This window comes from Equus quagga, chromosome 18, assembly GCF_021613505.1.
Source record: "Equus quagga isolate Etosha38 chromosome 18, UCLA_HA_Equagga_1.0, whole genome shotgun sequence".
Classification (NCBI taxonomy): Eukaryota; Metazoa; Chordata; class Mammalia; order Perissodactyla; family Equidae; genus Equus; species Equus quagga.
The window spans coordinates 3,895,010-3,915,254 of record NC_060284.1 but is presented as its reverse complement, the minus strand read 5'-3'; the positions used below and the strand labels follow the sequence as shown (position 1 = coordinate 3,915,254).

At 37.9% G+C, this 20,245-nt stretch overlaps 1 protein-coding gene across 1 annotated transcript in view; it reads right to left on the bottom strand.

Annotated features, from left to right (window-relative positions):
• The window catches only part of RAVER2 (ribonucleoprotein, PTB binding 2), a 94,780-nt gene that overhangs the window by 32,333 nt on the left and 42,202 nt on the right, over positions 1-20,245 (bottom strand). The window contains exons 6-10 of the mRNA XM_046645827.1: positions 17,008-17,134; positions 9,415-9,500; positions 7,641-7,745; positions 7,371-7,482; positions 4,512-4,780 (exon numbers count right to left, since the gene is read on the bottom strand). Coding sequence (XP_046501783.1) covers positions 4,512-4,780; positions 7,371-7,482; positions 7,641-7,745; positions 9,415-9,500; positions 17,008-17,134 — 699 coding nt within the window. The remainder of the gene's footprint in view (positions 1-4,511; positions 4,781-7,370; positions 7,483-7,640; positions 7,746-9,414; positions 9,501-17,007; positions 17,135-20,245) is intronic.

Genomic DNA, 20,245 nt, shown 5'->3' with positions numbered 1-20,245 from the left:
ATAAGACGAGTAAGTTCTGGGGATCTAAAGTACAACATGGTGAACACAGTTAAGAATACCATATTGTATACTTGACATTTGCTAAGAGAGTAGATCTCAAATGTTCTCCCCACACCCCATACACACAAAAGGTGATGTGCGGTGACGGATGTGTTAATTACCTCAATTGTAGTAAAAATTTCACAATGTATAGGTATATTAAATCATCACATTGTGCACCTTTAGAAAATCACATTGTACAACCTAAATATATACAATTTTTATTTGTCAATCATACCTCAGTAAAGTTGGGGAAAAAAGAAAAGAAACAGACAAATTGGACTTCCTCAAAATTAAAAACCTTTGTGGATCAAAGGATACTATAAAAGATGGTGTCAATTATCAACAGTGGAAACCCACAGAATGGAGAAAATATCTGCAAATCATGTATCTGATAAGAGATTAATATCCAGAATATAAAAAGAACTTGTAAAACTCAATAACAACAAAATGAACAACACAATTAAAAGTGGGCAGAGAAATCAAACAACCCGATCAGGGGACATGAACAGACATTTCTCCAAAGAAGATATACGGATGGCCAATAGACACATGAAAAGATGCTCATCATCACTAATCATCAGGGAAATGCAAATCAAAACTACACTAAGATATCACCTTACACCTGTTAGAATGGCAAAAATAACCAAAACAAAAAGTGACAAATGTTGGAGAGGTTGTGGAGAAAAAGGAACCCTCATACACTGCTGATGGGAGTGCAAACTGGTACAGCCACTATGGAAAACAGTATGGAGATTCCTCAAAAAATTAAAAATAGAAATACCATATGACCCAGCCATCCCAGTACTGGGTGTCTATCCAAAGAACTTGAAATCAGCAATTCCAAAAGCACCCCTATGTTCATCACATTATTTACAATAGCCAAGACGTGGAAGCAACCTAAGTGCCCATCAACTGACGACTGGATAAAGAACATATGGTATATATATACAATGGAATACTACTCAGCCATAAAAAAGGATAAAATCGTCCCATTCACAACAACATGGATGGACCTTGAGGGTATTATGTTAAGTGAAATACGCCAGATAGAGAAAGACGAACTCTGTATGACTCCACTCATAGGTGGAAGTTAAACATATAGACAAAGAGAACTGATTGCTGGTTACCAGGGGAAACGGGGGATGGGGGAGGGCACAAAGGGTGAAGTTGTGCACCTACAACATGACTAACAATAACGTACCATTGAAATTTCACAAGGTTGTAAACTACCATAATGTCAATAAAAAGTTAAAAAAAAAATGGGCAGAGAATATGAACAGACATTTTTCCAAAGACGATATACAAATGGCCAATAAGCACATGAAAAGACGCTCAACATCACTAATCATTAGGGAAAAGCAAATCAAAACCATGATGAGACATCACTTCACACCCATTAGAATGGCTGTTATCAAAAAAAACAGAAAACAACACGTGCTGGTGAGGATGCAGAGAAACTGGAACCTTGTGCATTGCTGGTGGGCATGGAAAATAGAATGGCACTGCCTCAAAAAATTAAATATAAATTTACCATATGATCCAGCAGTTCCATTTCTGGGTAAATACCCAAAAGAATTGAAAGCAGGGACTCAAACAGCTATCTGTATACCATGTCATAGCAGCATTATTCACAAAAGCCAAAAGATGGAAACCACTCAAATGTCCATCAACAAATGAATGGATAAATAAAATGTCGTATATATATATATACACACACACACACAATAGAATATTATTCAGCCTTAAAGAAAAAAAAAGGAAATTCCAATATACGCTACAACATGGATGAACCTTGAATACATTATGCTGAGAGAAATAAGCCAGACACAAAAGACAAATATCATATCATTCCAGTCGCATGAGGTACCTGGAACAGTCAAATTCAGAGACAGAAAGCAGAACAGTGTTTACTGGGGGCTGGGGAGCAGGGAAGATGGAGAGCTGAAAAGGTACAGAGTTGCAGTATGGGATGACGAAAAAGTTCTGGAGATGGATAGCAGCGATAGTCGCAAAACAACATGAAAGTACTTAATGCCTCTGAATTATATGCTTACAATACAGATCTCCCTGAATCAAATTCTCAGGGGTGGGAGTTAGAGTTTAGCCCTCTCCATTTTTTTTTTCAAAGTCCAGAGGTGATTCTGACAAAAAGACAGAATCAACACTCACTGGTCAACATAATATTAAGGATGCAGGTCTAAAAACCTAAAGCCGAGTTTAGCAAAGTTTAACAAAGACCAGCATCCTGCTACCTTCCTGGAAAACATACTTTGAAGTTACCTGGTCCAACTCCCTACTGTCAGAAATAGGAATCACTTCCACAGGAAACTGTAGAGACGCTCACCTGGGGTCTGCTTAACTGTCCTACCTGATATGACATTTGCATCTTGGTGAAATAGTCAAACTTTTTGTTTGAAAGCTTCAACTGTTCTTAGTTATATTAAGCCTAAACCCGCTTTATTGTATGTCATACTTACTGGACCAGTTCTGACCACTAAGGGAGCACAAAATACCATGTGACTAACCTATGAATATTTCTTTCCCTCCCCAAAGCCCCAGTACCTAGTTGTATATCCTAGTGGTGACTCATTTTGGTTTTCTACGCGAGCCACCACCACAGCATGGCTACTGACAGATGAGTGGAGTGGTTCCGAGACTGGGAACTGAACCCGGGCCACCAAAGAGGAGTGCACTGAACTTTAACCACCAGGCCATCAGGGCTGGCTCTGTGAATTTTTTAAAAAATATATACCCAGCTGGTCAACCCTTTCAAGGTCTATACATCCATTTCCCTCAATTCTTCTTCCCAGGACCTGTTTTCCAGGCCGTGCCCCACTGTGGCTGTCTTCTTCCAGACAGCCTCTCATTGCCCATTGTGGGAATCACCTCAAATCCAGTTTTTCTAAAGACCCCGGTGCTTTCAATGAATTAAAGAGTGTGTTTGAAAAGACAGAATATTCATATATGGGTTCTATTTGTTTAATTTTGCTCAGTAACCCAAGCAATTAATACCACATATAAATTTTTAAAACTCATTCTATGAAAAATTGCTTAGCTTTCTCAGGATACGATTGTAGGGCTTTCTATCCACATCTCCTCCCATGACTAGGTGACACCAAAACCTCTTACAAACTCAATATTATTTCAACATTTGAATACAACTACACACATTTTTTCCCTCACATGCTGCTTATAGCCTGAGTTTTATACCACTTACAAACCAAAGGATATTTTAGGGCATAAATAAAATAAAAATTAAATGTACTTTATTCTACTTACTAATTATAACATTTACAAATGTCAGTGGTTTATAAACCAATAAAATGGGTAAAAACTTACAGAATTAAAACAGAGATTAGATTCTTCTGAACAGACCACAGTTTAGTAACTGACTGACATTTTTCAGATAAAATAAAATTGGTTCTGCCTTTAAATATTAAAATAATACTTTAACTGGCTACAGAATATATATTTAAAGTAGAAAAGTGAGTATATTTTAAAGAACAGCATTATTATTTACTTAGAAAGCCTTATAAATAAAATCGTTATATAATTGGGTAAGTATTACTGATACTCCTAAGGTTTTCCAAACCATAAAATTTTGAATTTAAACTAGTTTACACTTTAGTTTTAAAACATCAAGCATTTTTTAAAACTATCTCAAACTTTTCAGAAAAGCAAATATATGTAAAGAATTCACATTTAAATTATTTTATAACAGACTTAAAAAATTCATTTTTGGGGCTGGCTCAGTGGCGTAGCAGTTAAGTTCGAACATTCCACTTGGCGGCCTGGGGTTTGTGGGTTCAGATCCCAAGTGTGGACCTACACACTACTCATCAGGCCATACTGTGGTAGCATCCCACACAGAAAATAAAGGAAGACTGGCACAAACATTAACTCAGCGACAACCTTCCTCAAGCAAAAAGAGAAAGATGTTAGCTCAGGGCCAATCTTCCTCACCAAAAAAAAACACCCAACAACAAAAAACTTGTATTACACAAATCAAAATTATTTGACTTACAGACAAACTAGTAATTAAGCATAGTCCCAAAGATCATCTGGCATAACTTATTGAAAGATGGATTTTTGTTTGTTTATAATAATAGGAGGATTTTTTAAGAGTATAATATTTTCTTCTATTTTGAGAAGTAAAGGTACACTATGAAAAAGTTATCACATCACAGATATAATAGCAATTATCTCGTGTGTAATCTGTATTTATACACTTTATACTATCGCTCTTCCTTTCAAATTTAAAAATAGTTAAGACTGCTTGACAATACTTCATAAATTATATCACCTGTAAAATAACCAAAAATTACAATACTCTAGAATTTGAACAATTAAATAATTTAAAAGAATATACATGTACACTCCCGTGTAGTATGTTCATACACATGCAGCATACAGGTGTAGTGTGTGTGTTCGTGTGAGCATGCACACGTGCACGGACACGGTTTTCTTACCCCTGAACTCATCTCCGGGCTGTGTGGCTGGCTCTGCTGTTGCCTCTGGTGAGCTGTCAGCAAGCCCAGAGCAGGAAGGCTGGGCCAGCTCTGGAGATATGCCAGCGACCCGGAGAAGCCCCGGTCCGCCGCGCCCACCGAGGGGGGCTGCTTCTCCTGAGCGTTGCCGAGCGCCGGCCCCACCCGGCTGGCCCTCTGCTGATTCGGAAGGAAGGGCAACCCGCCCACTCCGGCTGTTATCGTGGTCTGAGTTGGAAGCAGAGCGGACGCTGCAGCGAAGCACAAATGCAAAAAGACAAGGCTTATTCACAACAGTCCTTTTGATTTTGTCAAATTATGGGCGAAATGTGCAGAAACCTACTTTTTACCTGTTAGAGAACAGCTAAATTTAAAAGGTGAGGTTACACGTTGTAAATTAGCAGGCTCTTGTATGGAAAAACAAAAACCTCTAATAGTAATAATCATCATTTTCTTTTTTTTTTTAAAGGTTTTATTTTTCCTTTTTCTCCCCAAAGCCCCGCAGCACATAGTTGTATATTTTTAGTTGTGGGTCCTTCTAGTTGTGGCATGTGGGATGCTGCCTCAACATGGCCTGATGAGCGGTGCCACGTCCGCACCCAGGGTTCGAACCGGCGAGACCCTGGGCCGCTGAAGTGGAGCGTTCGAACTTAGCCACTCAGCCACGGGGCCGGTGCCCATCCTTTTCTTATCTTCAATAACTTCCAGGATAATCTCAAGGATATTATATTTTCTAGTTCCAAATTTTAATTGTATATTTTAGAAGTTGAGAGCAAAATTTATGTACTTTTGGGGGCTGGCCCCATGGCCGAGTGGTTAAGTTCGCGCGCTCCGCTGCAGGCGGCCCAGTGTTTCGTTCGTTCGAATCCTGGGCGCGGACATGGCACTGCTCATCAGACCACGCTGAGGCAGCGTCCCACATGCCACAACTAGAAGAACCCACAACGAAGAATACACAACTATGTACCGGGGGGCTTTGGGGAGAAAAAGGCAAAAATAAAATCTTTAAAAAAAAAAAAATTTATGTACTTTTGGGCATTTAAGTCACATCAGTGCTGTTTTTTATGCCCAATCACTGGAATTTGCCTGCTTCCATATTTAAAGAAAATAATTAAGTCAGTCTCCAGTTGAAAAAATTCTCTGACACTTAAATATTAACAAAGTTGGATTAAATACAAGAATAAATTTGGTCAGCTGGCTTGCACAGCTCCTAAGAGCCAACTGTATGTCTCTCTGTCCAGCTCTTGGCATCGATGTCTTCACACAGGTGACCTGAAAGCGGCCATGGGCGGTGTGTTCACACACACAGACCCACAACTGCTACAAAGCAAGACTTTGTTGTAACCTAGAGAGCTCGTTTTTAAGCATCAGCACACCACTGGTTTACAAAATATCAACACTTGTGAATACATAAGCACCAAATTTAACACATGAAAGTTTGACATTTTTATTTACAGGAAATAAGAAATTCTGGAAGAAATGAAAGTTTTAATAAGAAAATTCTGACCCATTCCACTTTTTAGGTCAAAGTTAAAAGAAAAGAGCTAATTTGGATAAACTACTTTAAGTCAAATTTATACTTTACAAATTCACTAAACAAATCTCTTAAATTATTTTTAGTACTCAATATTTAGAGAGGGAAAATTTAGTCTTATCTTTTAGATAGAACTAAACACTGCGACACTGAATTTTCAGTGTCCGTGCAGCATCGATGCTAAAGCAAATGGCTTATTATTTAACCGACACAAATCATAAACATTTGCATAGGCTTTTAGTCACGCAAAATTTAATTTTTAGGACAGACTCCATCATACCATAAAATTTTCCACACCTGTCTGTATCCCGGTTTAACTTCTGCCCAGTTAATTTCAATAGTCGGAACTGAGTACATTATTTGATCATTTGACTTGTTAGTTTTATGTACAAGAGGTTAAATATGCTACTCATATTTAATTGACTCTTCTCTTCATTACTGGCGGCCCTTCTCTTTTCCCTCAGCATGCTCACTTCAAACAAATTTCAATCAAACTCAAACTGAAAATTTCAAAATCACATTCAAATCAGAACTCTAGGTACACCATCATGCTCCTTTTCTCTAAAAAGAAAACACTATTCCATTGAAATGTTATCTTTTCAGAAGCACATAGTACACTTATTATTATTTTTCTTCTACTACTAATTTGGAGATCACATTTGAAAAATCATACAAATAAATAATCAAATTTTAAATTTATAAGTGCCAGATATTTCTTTATAAAGCTAAGGGTTTTTGGTGCCAGCCCCATGGCCTAGTGGTTAAGTTCAGCACACTCTGCTTCGGCAGCCTGAGCGTGGTTCCCAGGCACAGACCTACACCACTTTGGCAGTGGCCACACTGTGCTGGTGACCCACATACAAAATAGAGGAAGACTGGCACAGAAGTTAGCTCAGGGCGAATCTTCCTCACCAAAACAAAACAAAACAAAACAAAAAGCTAAGAGTTTTCCTATCCAGGCAAAATTAAATGGATCCCTATGCAGTGTGCTGTCAGCCCAGTGGGCAGCATGTCGGTCTCAAATAGATCTGTGTCTTTGCCTCACGCTGCTAGTTGCGTCTTCATCAAATATTAAAGCATATCCAGCAGGGAAAGTCTTATCTTGGTATGGGAGCAAGTCCATTAATAACTTACTGATAGTTTTCTAATGTTAAAAATAAAAAAGCCAAGAGGGCTCTTGAAATTTTAAATGACCGAATAAAACTCAAATATGACCTTCCTGTAAATGAAAGCAGATTATATGTAAACTACCTTTACATCTCAAATCTGACTATTTACGGACTTCTCAGTAAACACACATCATTTACTTTTATGTGCTTCTCCATGATGGCCCAACTCTGCCTTCAGTGGAAGCGCGGACCCCATCCCCACTGCGGTCTGCACCACCATAGCTGGCGGTTCTCCGAGCAAGCCCGGTTTCTGCAAAAGAAGAAAGGAGGGTAGACTTTTGCCCACAGCAACCAGATATAACCTAACAAAAAGGCTACACACAGGAAAATTCATAAGTAATCTGACCACCGGCCTGATTACAGAACAGGAATGAGCTCATTTCAAAAGAAAGAATATACCATACTTACATTATTTGTATGAATATTCTCAAGTTTCATTAATTGTTGCTGTGCCAGTGGTACATGAGAAAGATTCTGAAGGAACAAATTAGAAGCATTACCCATAGCTGAGCTCTGTGAAAACCACAAAACATTAAGTTAGCTTAATTTTGAAAAGCTGCTTGTTGTAAAACCCAATTCATTTCAAAGTTCAATTCCTCAGTTGATGAGGACAAAAGTAACAGTTTCTTAATGTCCCACTTTCCACCTTCAGGCAACAGTAACTAATTATTTTAATAATATACAAGATGTGACCATGTAATGCCACATCCTGTCCTTCTTTTCCTTCATCCTTCCTTCCCTCCCTCCCCGCTACGTGGCTGTTGTGTTGGTGTCATTCTGTCACTGATTTATTCCTTCCATTTCTCAACAAGGATTTACTGAGCACTGCTGTGTGCCAGGCACCATGCTACCCAGTGAGAAATACAGCAGTGGGGTCTGCCCGCACGGATCTTAGAGTCCCCTGAGGAAGGCAGACATTAGTTACTTATACAAACATGTAATTACAAATGGTGATGAGTGTATGAAAGACAAACCTGAGGAGCCAAGAGCACACGTGATGGGGGAATTTGATTTAGATTGATATTCAAGGAAGGCCTCCCTGAGGAACCGAGATCTGAAGGCTGCAGAGGAGTAACTGGGGGACGTCTGGAGGGTTTCTGGGGGCTGGGTGGGAAGCATTCCAGGCAGGAGCAGCAGGAGCGAAGACCAAAGAGAAGAGAACGAGGTCCTTCGAGGACCAAAAGCAGGCCACTGAGGCCGGCACAGTGATGCCCAATGAGCATGAGAAGCGGAGAGGGCAGCCAGGACAGGCCATAAAGGCAAAACGAAGCATTTAGGTCTTTATTCTAAAATAAAGGGAGTATGGTCAATACTCTGAACTCCCCTCTCATATCACTCTTTACACCTTACTGTAATTAGCTGTTCGGTGTTTGTTTTCTCTATTTGTTGAAATTCTGGACGGGACTATGATATTCTGTTCAATGCTGTAGCCTCAGTGACTAGCAGTGTCTGGCACATATTAAATTCTCAATAAAATATGCTGAGTAGATGAATGAATAAAGACCCTGCAATGCACAATGCCCTACATTAGAATCTAAGAATGAAAAACAAATAAAAGATAGAGCTTCCCCTTAAAAAGCTGTGTTTAGGACCAGACATCAAGCACCTGTTATATGCTACATTTGACTTGTAACCAGGCTTCTATATAGATACAGCCTTAAACAGTATCTGAAATTAATGAGTAATGTTTTATTTCCAGTATTATGGATATTTACATATACAAACACATTTTTAAAAACTTATCCAAACAAGGTGAGAAAAATATTTTTCACTCTCAAAAATACATGAATTATTTTTATAAAACTGATTAAATTTTAAGAATTAAGAGCTATTGTTCATTCATTTGTTTTTTTCATTCTGTAAATACTTTTTTGAGTTAAGACCACATAAGAAAATTTGTTTTGAACTACTAATTTCTAGAAAAATATTCCACAAAATACACCTCTTCTCGTCTTAAAGCCTTACAAATAGGAACCAAGAAATATACATAACTATGCTGCTTTGATCAGCTTAATGTGATCTGATGTACTCAAGTTATGTTATGTTTTTATGCAGCTACACTTATTACTATGGATTTTTAAAAAATAAAATACGTAACTTCTTAAGAACTTTAAGTGATAAAAACAAACGAAATATTCACTCTAAATTTTGGATGCTTCAGTACTCAATGCTACTTAGATACCTGATGTGCTTTATTCAACTGTAAAAATGCAGGAGACATGGGTGGGTTCATCAGATGCGGCAAGCTGTGAGGGGTTCCAAGAACTGCTTTAAGAAAACAGAAGTAAAAACTTAACGTTATGATACACATGGAATTAAAAAATAAATAAAACAAACTCCAAAAGGGTAAATGAGTATTTAACTTTTAACAAATCCATTGGAAGTTCCAGATACACTGACCTTGTCAATGCACAAAAAGGGACAAGTTCTTTTCCTTGTGATTCAAACCTAGAATCTGATTTAAAATTAGAAAACCACCTGTCATAATGGTAAAACAAACCCAGCCTTTCTCTTCTCTATCATTAGTGCAACAAAATGAATCCCATCTTTTAATAAGTATAATACTAATTGAACCCATGCTATTTGCTCAGTATTTTCGTTGGGCTTTTGGGATATTTTAGCATGGGGTGGCGGGGAAGGATAAGATACAATCTTGTCCTTGAAAAGCTTACAATCTAATTGAGAAGAGAATATATGTACCTGAAAAATATTTACACAATAAAAACAAAAGAAACAATACTGTACACAGTTGATAAAAGGAATAAATGGTAACTAGAAGTTTTATCAAGTTTGTCTGAGTACAAATACCAGAGTGCATATCAGAAGCCATGTTTTCAAAATAGATAATATACAGACAAAAAGAACCATGAGACAGGAAAATATAAGAAGGAATTTTGTCTAATTTATTATAAAGTAAGTAACTGGAAATAGTCATAATATACAAAATTCCCTAGCAATACAATAGTTAATTGGAATCATAGAAGGTCAGGTTTAGAAAGTATTTCAAAAGCATATAATTCATTGACCAAAAATATTTGGAATTTATATGTAACATCCCTACAAGTTCTCATGCTTCAAAAACTCTGTTTCAAATTTTTATTACTTGCTGAGGCAGTCCACTACATCTTTGGAAAATTGGCCATTAGAAAGTGCTTTCTTAGGAATGAGCGAGTTTCACTCTAGGTGGTGAGAAGATTAGATCATTAGGACTGCTTTTTCTGCATCCCATGTGAGTTGGTATGGGATTTTTCATATTCACTTGTCTCCAGATATTTTTTGATCTCTCCTTTAATTTCTTCAATAACCCATTGGTTGTTCAGTAGCATGTCACTTAGTCTCCACATTTTTGTCCCTTTCTCAACTTTTTTCTTGTAGTTAATTTCTAGCTTCATAGGATGAGTTGCTTACAAAAGACAACGCTGTTTATTAGGAAAGAGGGATAAAGATGGTCATTTCATAATGACAAAGGGGTCAATTCATCAAGAGGATGCAACAATCTTAAATGTCTGGGCACCAAAACACAAAGCTTCAAGATATATAAAGCAGAAACTTCTAGAACTGAAAGGAAAAGTAGACAAATCCACAACATGATTAGAGATTTCAACACCACCTCCTCTCTTTTTTCAGGCAGTCACCATATTTTTTTAATAAAACATTACAATACATTTTCTCACAGCTTTTAGTGAATACAATATTTCCCAGTTTAAAACAACAACAACCAGAATCAAAACACTGAAAATATCCAGTCTCACATCTAACTGCCCTCACTCTTACCTCTTGGCTAGGACTCCCACTGAGCCCCACCCCTCCCCCTCTCCTCAATAATTAATAGAATATATTGACAGAAAATCAGTAAGGATATAGAAAACTTGAACAAAACTATCAACCAACAACACATACAGAGGATTATAATATATTACCACAACCAAGTGAGGTTTACCCTAGGAATAAAAGGTTGGTTTAACATTTAAAAAAATCAATCAATGTAATTCATCATGATAACAGACCAAAAAACCCACATATGGTCATCTCAATAAATGGAGAAAAGCAATGGATAAATTCCAACAATTCTCATGATAAAATTTCTCAGCAATATAGAAATAGAAGGGAGAGGTCTCAGCTTGAAAAAGAAAACCTGTGAAAAACTATAGCTAACATTATATTAAATAATAAAAAAAAGAAATGCTTTCTCTGTAAGATCAGGAACAAGGCAAGGATGTCCACTCACACCAGTTCGATGCACAAACGATGCTGGAATTTCTACCTATTGCAATAAAGCAAGAAAGAGAAATAAAAGGCATAGATACCGGAAAGGAAGAAGTAAAACGGTTAATTTGTAGATGACATGATTGTCTATATAGAAAATTCTAGGTACAAAAACTACTAGAAACAATAAGTAAGGTTGCAAAATATCAGATAAATATACAAAATCAATTCTACTTGCATATGCCAGCAAAAAGCAATAGGAAATTGAAATTTAAAAGGCAATACCATTTAAAATAGTATCAAGAAAAGTGAAATGCTATGGGTAACTCTGACAAAATATGTGTAAGATTTGTACCCTGAAAACTACAAAATATTGCTGAGAGAAATTAAAGAAGACCTAAATAAATGGATATATATGTTTACCATATTTATGGCTCAGCCTCAAAATTGCTGTCAATTCTGCCCAAATTAGTATATAGATTCAACACAATCCCAATCAAATTCCCAGCAGACATTTTTCATAGAAATTGACGGGCTGATTCTAAAATTTATATGCAAATGCAAAGGACTTAGAATAGCCAAACAAACTGAAAAAGAAGAATAGAGTTGGAGGACTTTTCCTAACTGATTTCAAGATTTATTATAAAGCTACATTTATTAAGACAATGCAGTCTTGGTCTAACGACAGACATTTAAATCAACAGAATAGAGTCCTGAGAGACAGCCATACATATACGTTCAATTGATTTTTGAAAAAGGTGTCAAGAAATTCAATGGAAAAGGACAATCTTTGTAAACAAATGATACTGGAACAACTGTGGAAAAAAATCAACTTGGAGCTTTTACCTCACACCATAAAAAAAAATGTAACTGGAAATGGATCATAGATCTAAATGTAACAGGTAAAATTATAAAAATTCTGGAGGAAAACATCTTAGTGACCTTGAATTTGACAAAGATTTCTTAAATACGATGCAAAAAGTATAAATTATTAAAAAATAATAAATCAGACTTTGCCAAAATCATAAATTTTGCTCTTCAAAAGACATTGTTAAGAAAATAAAAAAACCTACAGAGTGGAAGAAAATATTTGCAAATCCACATACTCAACAGAAGCCTTGGCTCTAGAGCACAGCACCCTTACAACTTCAGACAAAGAGCTCAGTTTTAAAATGTGCAAAATATTGAAAAAGAAATATTAACAATGAATAAAGATGGCACATTAGCACACCAAAAGATGTTCAAAATCATTAGTCAAAAGGGATATTCAAATTAAAACCACCATGAGCTGGCACTACACACCCAACGGACAGGCTAAAATGGAAGGATCAACATAATGAGTGTTGGTGAGGATACTGAGCAAAGCAGCCCTGGACGCTGATGGTGAGAATGTGCAATGGTTCAACCACACTGGAATACAGCTGGGAGAGCCTCTAATAACTTCAACACACAAACACCATATGACCCAGTCATTCCACAACTAGATATTTACCCAAGAGAAGTGAAAGTCTACACAAAGACTAGTACACAAATGTTCACAGCAATTTCATTTATAATGACCTAATACTGGAAATAACCTAACTGTTCAACAAGTCAATGAATATGCAAAGTGAGATGCAATACTACTCAGCATTAAAAAGGAAAAAACCATTGATACATGCAGCAATGTGCATAATCTCAAAATAATAAGTGGCGTGAAAGAAGCCAGACAGTACATACTGTGTGATTCCATTTATATAAATTTCTGGAAAATCTGTCACTCCTCTCTACTGACAGAAAGCAAATCAGCAGTTTCCTGGGGACAAGGAAGGGGTGGATGACAAAGGGGCAAATGGAAACTTTCAAGAGTAACGACTATGTTTATTATTTTGATTGTGGTGATGGTTTCAGGAGTTATACATATGTCAAAACTTAATCAATTGGTACACTTTAAATATGTACAGATTAATGTGCATCATTTATACCTCGATGAAACTAAAATACGATTTAGACCATAAGGACTTACATAATAGTTAAAATTAAAAATACACACAGGTAAAGAAAGAAGTGTAGAATATTTACATTATATTGTATTTCTGAAGGCAGTTAAAAGACCTGAATTAAAGAGAAAAGATCAGTATGGTCAGAATAACATAATCAAATTGGGTCTGGGAGGAAAATCAACCTGATGGTCGTGTACAGATTAGATTAGAGAGAAAAGAGGGCAGAAAAGAAGAGTGGTTAGGAAAGTACAGACCAGACCACATGTGAGAAACGAGGTATGTACAAGCTCTGAAACAGACATGTAAAGGAAGGGGTTTAACCAGTAAACAAATATTTAAGTGCCTTTCACTATAACTAGCAGCTCTGTTCTAAGTGCTTGAGATGAACAAGACAGATAAATCTTTGCCATTGTGGAGCTTCCATTCTCGTGGGAGAGACAGACAACAAGCAAATGAATGCACGTAAGTTATTTGAAAAATGATACAATGAGAAAGAAGTAGGGCAAGGGTATAAATATAAATATATATATAATATATACAATTATAAGGAATTATGCTTCTGTACAATTATTCCCATTTGTTCAGAGCCTCTGTGACGAGTTCAGCCTACAGTAAGGGATACAGCTAAGACGTAGTAAAGGAAAAACCAATGGAACTTATTAATTAATAAGATATTCTGTCTTTCCCGAACACCAAGAAACTTTCCATACATTGCCCAGCAGCTTTGCATGTTTGAGTGAGGCACAGATTTAATCCTTTTCCCCTCCACTCGACACAAACAAAGCCAAGCCATGCTTGGTGAAACGATTTCCCCATCAGTGTAATATTGAAACATCTTAATTAAAATTGTGAAAGTAGCACTGAAATAAAGAAGCATGATCTCCTATGGTCATACATCAATCTGAGTAGAAAAGTAGAGTGGAGAATATATATTCTTAGATAAAAAGAAGAGACAAGGGGCCAGCCCCATGGCCAAGTGGTTAAGTTCGTGTGCTCCGCTACAGAGGCCCAGGGTTTCGCTGGTTTGGATCCTGGGCACGGACATGGCACCGCTTGTCAGGCCATGCGGAGGCGGCGTCCCATGTGCCACAACTAGAAGGACCCACAACTAGAATATACAACTATGTACTGGGGAGATTTGGGGAAAAAAACACAGAAAGAAAAAAAAAAAGAAGAAGATTGGCAACATTTGTTAGCTAGGGTGTCAATCTTTAAAAAAAAAAAAGACAAAAATAATTTTGGGGAGGAGTTACTAAAGGCAGCCCAGAGTCCGAAGGTGCGGACAATACTTCCTAAAAGACCTGAGAGTGTGATATACTTCTTTAAACACTAATACAATCTTCGACTGCATCAATAGAAACATAATGATCACAGGAAGGAAATCCCACTGCCTTCTGTGCTGATCAGAACCCATCTAGAGGATAAGTTCATGCCTGTGTACACCACATTGCCGGACAACGTAGAAAACCTAGGCTATGTCTACAAGGGGCCAATTTGTAGGAAGATTCAGAGAGCGTACCCTACGGCATGGTATGGAAGGTCAAATGCAGAACTGTAGGCTTCCAAGAGGCATGAGAGGTGTAGAGAGAAAATATTAGGACTGTTATTTATATTTACTTTCATCTTAAAAATGAAAATCTTAAGCTTTATCATTTCTTACCATAAGGGTCAACAAGGGTGCATTTACATAACTGACATAGAATTGATACATATACCGTATATATTGGGGCTCTCCTCAAAATTTCTTTTATTGATAGGGTTGTATACTCAAAAAACAAATAAATAAAAGGAGATCACTGGTCTGGAGAATAGAAGACAGGGAAAACCAACGATGACAAAGGTTTCACAGTGGTTGTTTTCAAATATTAGAAGGCTTTTCATACGGAAGAAGGAACAGATTTAACCTGTGTTTCTTCAGGGGCAGAACTAGAACAAGTGGCTAAAAGTTGTATTGGATTACCATCTAATATAAAGAAAAACTTTCTAGGAATTAAATTTGTCAAACCAGGGAATAGGTTGCCTTGGGAAATAATGAGCTTCTTATGCTTTGAGTAGTCAGGACAGAAAAGGGGTTTCTCTATACCATGAAAATCGCAGGAGAGATGTCTGACCACATAATAGGCTGAGCAGAAAACATCTACAGCTGCTTCTCACACACAAAGAACTGATGACTAAATGAAGTACTTAACATGAATACTGTTGTACAATAAGTAATTTAACTCGTCTTTGTCCCTGGTTCCTGGAAGGAACTCTCAATCCTCAGAATTTCCTGAGTGACAGAAGTGTCCTTGCTATGTTAACACAGACCCCTAGGCAGCTTCAGGATGGGGGCTGGTCATGCTAGAGACCAACCACGTGATTAGAGGGCTGAGGCTCTGAGCCATGTGATGTCAGCCTCACTGTCTGACCTCCAGGGAGAGGAGGGGGCTGGAGATTGAGTCGAATAACACAGCCAATCCTGCTTACATAATGAAACCCCAATAACAACTCTGGATAGTGAGGTTAGTCCAGCAGAAAGCAGGTTAGTCACCCTGGTTGCTGTACACACTGAAGTGCCAGGAGGGCAGTGTGCGCTGACTCCATGGAGAAAAAGCCTAAAAGCTCTGATTCAGGACCCTCCCAGACTTAGCCCTAGGCGTCTCTTTACTTGGCTGTTCCTGAGTCGTATCCTTTATAATAAGAACAGCGCTTTCCTAAGTTCTGTGAGTCATTCTAGTGCATTACCGAACCTGAGGGGCCTGTAGGAATCCCCAAATTTGTAGCCAGTTGGTCAGAAGAACAGGTGGCCTGGGGACCCCCTGAACTTGTGGCTGGTGTTTGAAGTAAGGGCAGACCTGTTGGGGACAAAGCCCTTAATTTGTGGGGTCTGTGCTAACTCTGGGCAGTTAGTGCTAGAACTGAATTGCAGTACACTGGTTGGTGCTGGCCCAGTTGGGGTTGAAACAGAATGAATATATTTACTATAAACTTTGTACTCTAAACCTTAGTGCTGAATATAGGCATTCATTTCCTCATAATGATAAAATATACAGTATGGGTATATACAGTTGTGCATTTCAGAAGGTAAATAAGCTCTCATCAGAGAAAGAATACTAAACAGGTAGATATTTAATGTATACTCATACTATAAAGATTTCCGTAACACTTAGAAAATAATGTTTTTGTCATTTTCTACAAAGTGAAACAATTTTACAATAAAAAAGGTAAGAGCAAAGAAGAAACAGACCTCTAGCACTTTGCAACAATGTAATTCTGCAAAAGCACACATAGAAAAGTATCATATCCTTTGTTACTAGAGGCCGTAACAATGTAATGTGTTAATTATTACCTGGTCTACGAATTCATGTCAACCAGGAACTGAACTGAAGGTTTAATATTTAACACTTACTAATGGTAAAAAAAAAAAAAAAAATTAGGAAATCCATAAGCAGGTGGTATCTACCAAAAGGAGTCAAAACATATTACCTCAGATCATTAGTTCTCGAAAACTAAAAACTTTTGGACTAATTTAAATATGTTTTTCATGTACAACAGCACAATTAACCTCCCGGCAACATTCTGCATTTACTCAGCACGCACGTGCCTACCTGGTTTCAGGGCTCGCCCGCAGAGGTGCGGTTGCAGAAGAACTTGGAGCAGGGCAGGGTTGTTCAAACTCCTCATAATTTGCACTGGATTTGGCTCTGGGAGTAAGCCCTTTTGACTGCTGTGCATCTTCAATGAGCAGAGAGAGGAAACATTACAACAAGGATAAGCACAAAGATAATATTTTAAAGTCTTCCTTCCAGAAATTCTCATCCATCTGATGAGACCTATCTTATGACAAACACAACTTGCTTAACGTTATCCACTTGTATACATTCTACCATGATTCCTAGTTATAATGTTAAATATTCTACCACACAACATCTACTGAAACCCTCACAGAACGTCTCAGTCAAATATGAATTGGCTTTAAGAGGACTAACAATTTAGTGGGATAAATCTCTTCACACAAGCAGAAAGATGCCAAGGGAATCTGAATTTATTAACAGCGAGATAACTTGTTGACATAATATGAATACTTTGACACTACAGAAGAGCCTTACTATAATGTTGATCTAAAGTTTAATAATGATTAGGGTTGCCTCATAAAGCAAAATTATCTTATAATAAAGGTCTTTATTTCATTAACTTAACCCTCTAATTTGACAAAGGATGAACCAGCCTTACAGGTGTGTAATTGAGCAGCTCCCTAAAAACAGGAAATTGTTTTCAGTCTTAAAAAAACAGCCTGATAGATGAGAATATTAATATAATGATATAATAGTAACACTGTAAACTCCTAGCCATGAGGAAATGGAGAACTGACAAGGACAACTGGAATCCCTCTCAGTCCAGACACTGTGAAGTTGAGAGGGAGGGGGCGACGGATCTGAGAACCTACACAAGACCAGCGAGCGCCCGCTGGAAAGATACCAGGTGGGCCAGCAGAGCGTGAGACTGCATCCACAGCCGGCACGCTTTGGGGAAGGCCTTAGCTGTGGAACCCTGTTGCTTCCTCCACATCGCCCTCCAGCAGCCTCCGTCCAGTGACAACCACAGGACCAACGAATGAACAGCAGGGTGGCACATAAACTCAGAGACATGGGGACCAGGTAACACTAGGTGCAGGTGGACCAGTGATGGCTGGAAGCTTCCTTCTGGCCTCCCCAACCTTCTCCAGTTCCTTCCTCCCACGTGCCTGGAAGGAGAGCTATACTGAGGAAGGGAGAACTGGGAAAGAGCAGGGCTGGGAGTGGAGACTAAGAAAGGCTCTCTAAGGGCAGAGTTGTCTGCTTGGGGTGGAAAGAGGGCTGTGGTCAAGGCCAGATGGTTCCTTGCCCTAGGTCCCTGCCCGCCTTCCCTAAGCCCTAGCTAAGAACGGCCTTAGCTCTCCCCTGTCCATCCCCCACCCCTCACCCTCTAAACACCCACATTCAAGGAAGCTGACTCACCCCCCAAAGAAACGATGTGTTCACAGAACCAGATAACTAGACATCTGGAGAACGTAGCCACTAAAAAACAAAGGCAACACACCGAACTACTTATAAGAGACAAAGCAGAATTAATGGATAGGAAATAATAAGAATGTTAAATAAACATAATAGACATCCTAAAAAAGATAACAGATTTTTATTGGTAGTACCAAGCAAGAACAAACGGTTATAAAGAATAACCAATTAGAAACAGCAGGATGTAAAACACAAAGGTTGGGAAAATGCAACAGCAGCTCTTACCTACTATATACTTGGCATTGTTCTAAGCATCTTCATGGATTAGATCACTCAATCCTCCTAAACAACTCTGGAGGATGGGTATTATTATCCCCATTCTATAGATGAGGAAACTGAGGCAACCCATAAAGCATTATTCTTAACCTTTACCCTGTCCTTTAGCAGATAGGTTAGATAGAACATATGTGACTGAAAAACAACACAGTGGTCTGAAAGGTCAGGTCCAAGAAAATTCCCAGAAGACATCAGCAAAGGATGCAGAATGAGAAATGTAAACAAAGAAAAATGGAAATGAAAAATGCCAACAAAACACAAGAGAAAGACATAGGCAAGAAGAGGCCAGAAGGAGAAGTGTCACTACGTAGCAGGAGTCCCTGAAGGTGAAGAAAATAAGAAGGAAATCTTTGAAGAAACAACAACTGAGAATTTCCCAGAATTAAAGAAAACTTAGAGACCAGGGTTTGCAGTGTACCAAATATGATATATAAAGAAAAAAATACACTTAGTCACATTTTTTGGTGTGAAATTTAAGAACATCGAAGCCAAAGAAAAAGTTCTAAAAGCTTCCAGTGAGAAAAAACATATCTCCAAAGGAAGAAGAAGCAGATTAATAGCATCTTCTCTCTCAAAGCATCAACCCTGGATTCAAGAAGGCAATGAATTCATGTTTCCGAAGTGCTGCAGGAACTGTGGATCTAGATTTTCATATTCAGCTGAGCTATTACCCAAATACGTGAAAGAAATAAAAATATTTCCAGCCATACGGTCTCAAAAGTTTTTATCACATGAATATCATCTCTGAAAATGAGAAAAGAAATAAATGCAAGATGATGTTACATGATACATTAAATTAAGGTATGTAATATCATAGCTAATTTTAATCTTGTACAAAAAGCCAGGACCATAAAAACAAACAACCAAAAATATTTAAGGCAATTCTAAAGTGAAAATGTAGACATCAATCTGATGGTAAGGTGGAGCAGGAAGGAGGAAGCAGGACGGAGTTTAGAATAAGTGAAGTGGGAAGAAAGAGACATTGATACACCTAGCGGAGCTCATCAGTTAGGGACAATCACAAGTAGGATAAAATAGAACATATCACTCTCAAACCAGAGGGATAAAATTCTAATTTATCCAACAGTAGAGGGAAATGAAAATAAAAGTAAAAGGTACGGTTAAAAGAAAACATGACAAGTGTCAGTGAGGATGTGGAGAAAAGGGAACCCTTGTGCACTGTGGGTGGGAATGCAAATTGGTGCAGGCACTATGGAAAACAGCATGGAGGTTCCTCAAAAAATTAAAAATAAAACTGCCATATGATCCAGCTATTCTATTTCTGGGTATTGTTTCCAAGAAAATGAAAACACTAACTCATAAAGGTATCTGCACTCCCTCGTTCACTACAACATTATTCACAACAGCCATGATAGGGAAACGACCTAAGCGTCCATCGACGGACAAATGGATAAAGAAGATGTGGTGTATATATGTACAAGAGAACATTATTCAGCTATAAAAAAGGAAATCTTTCCATTTGCAACAAAATAGATGGACCTTGAGGGCATTACAC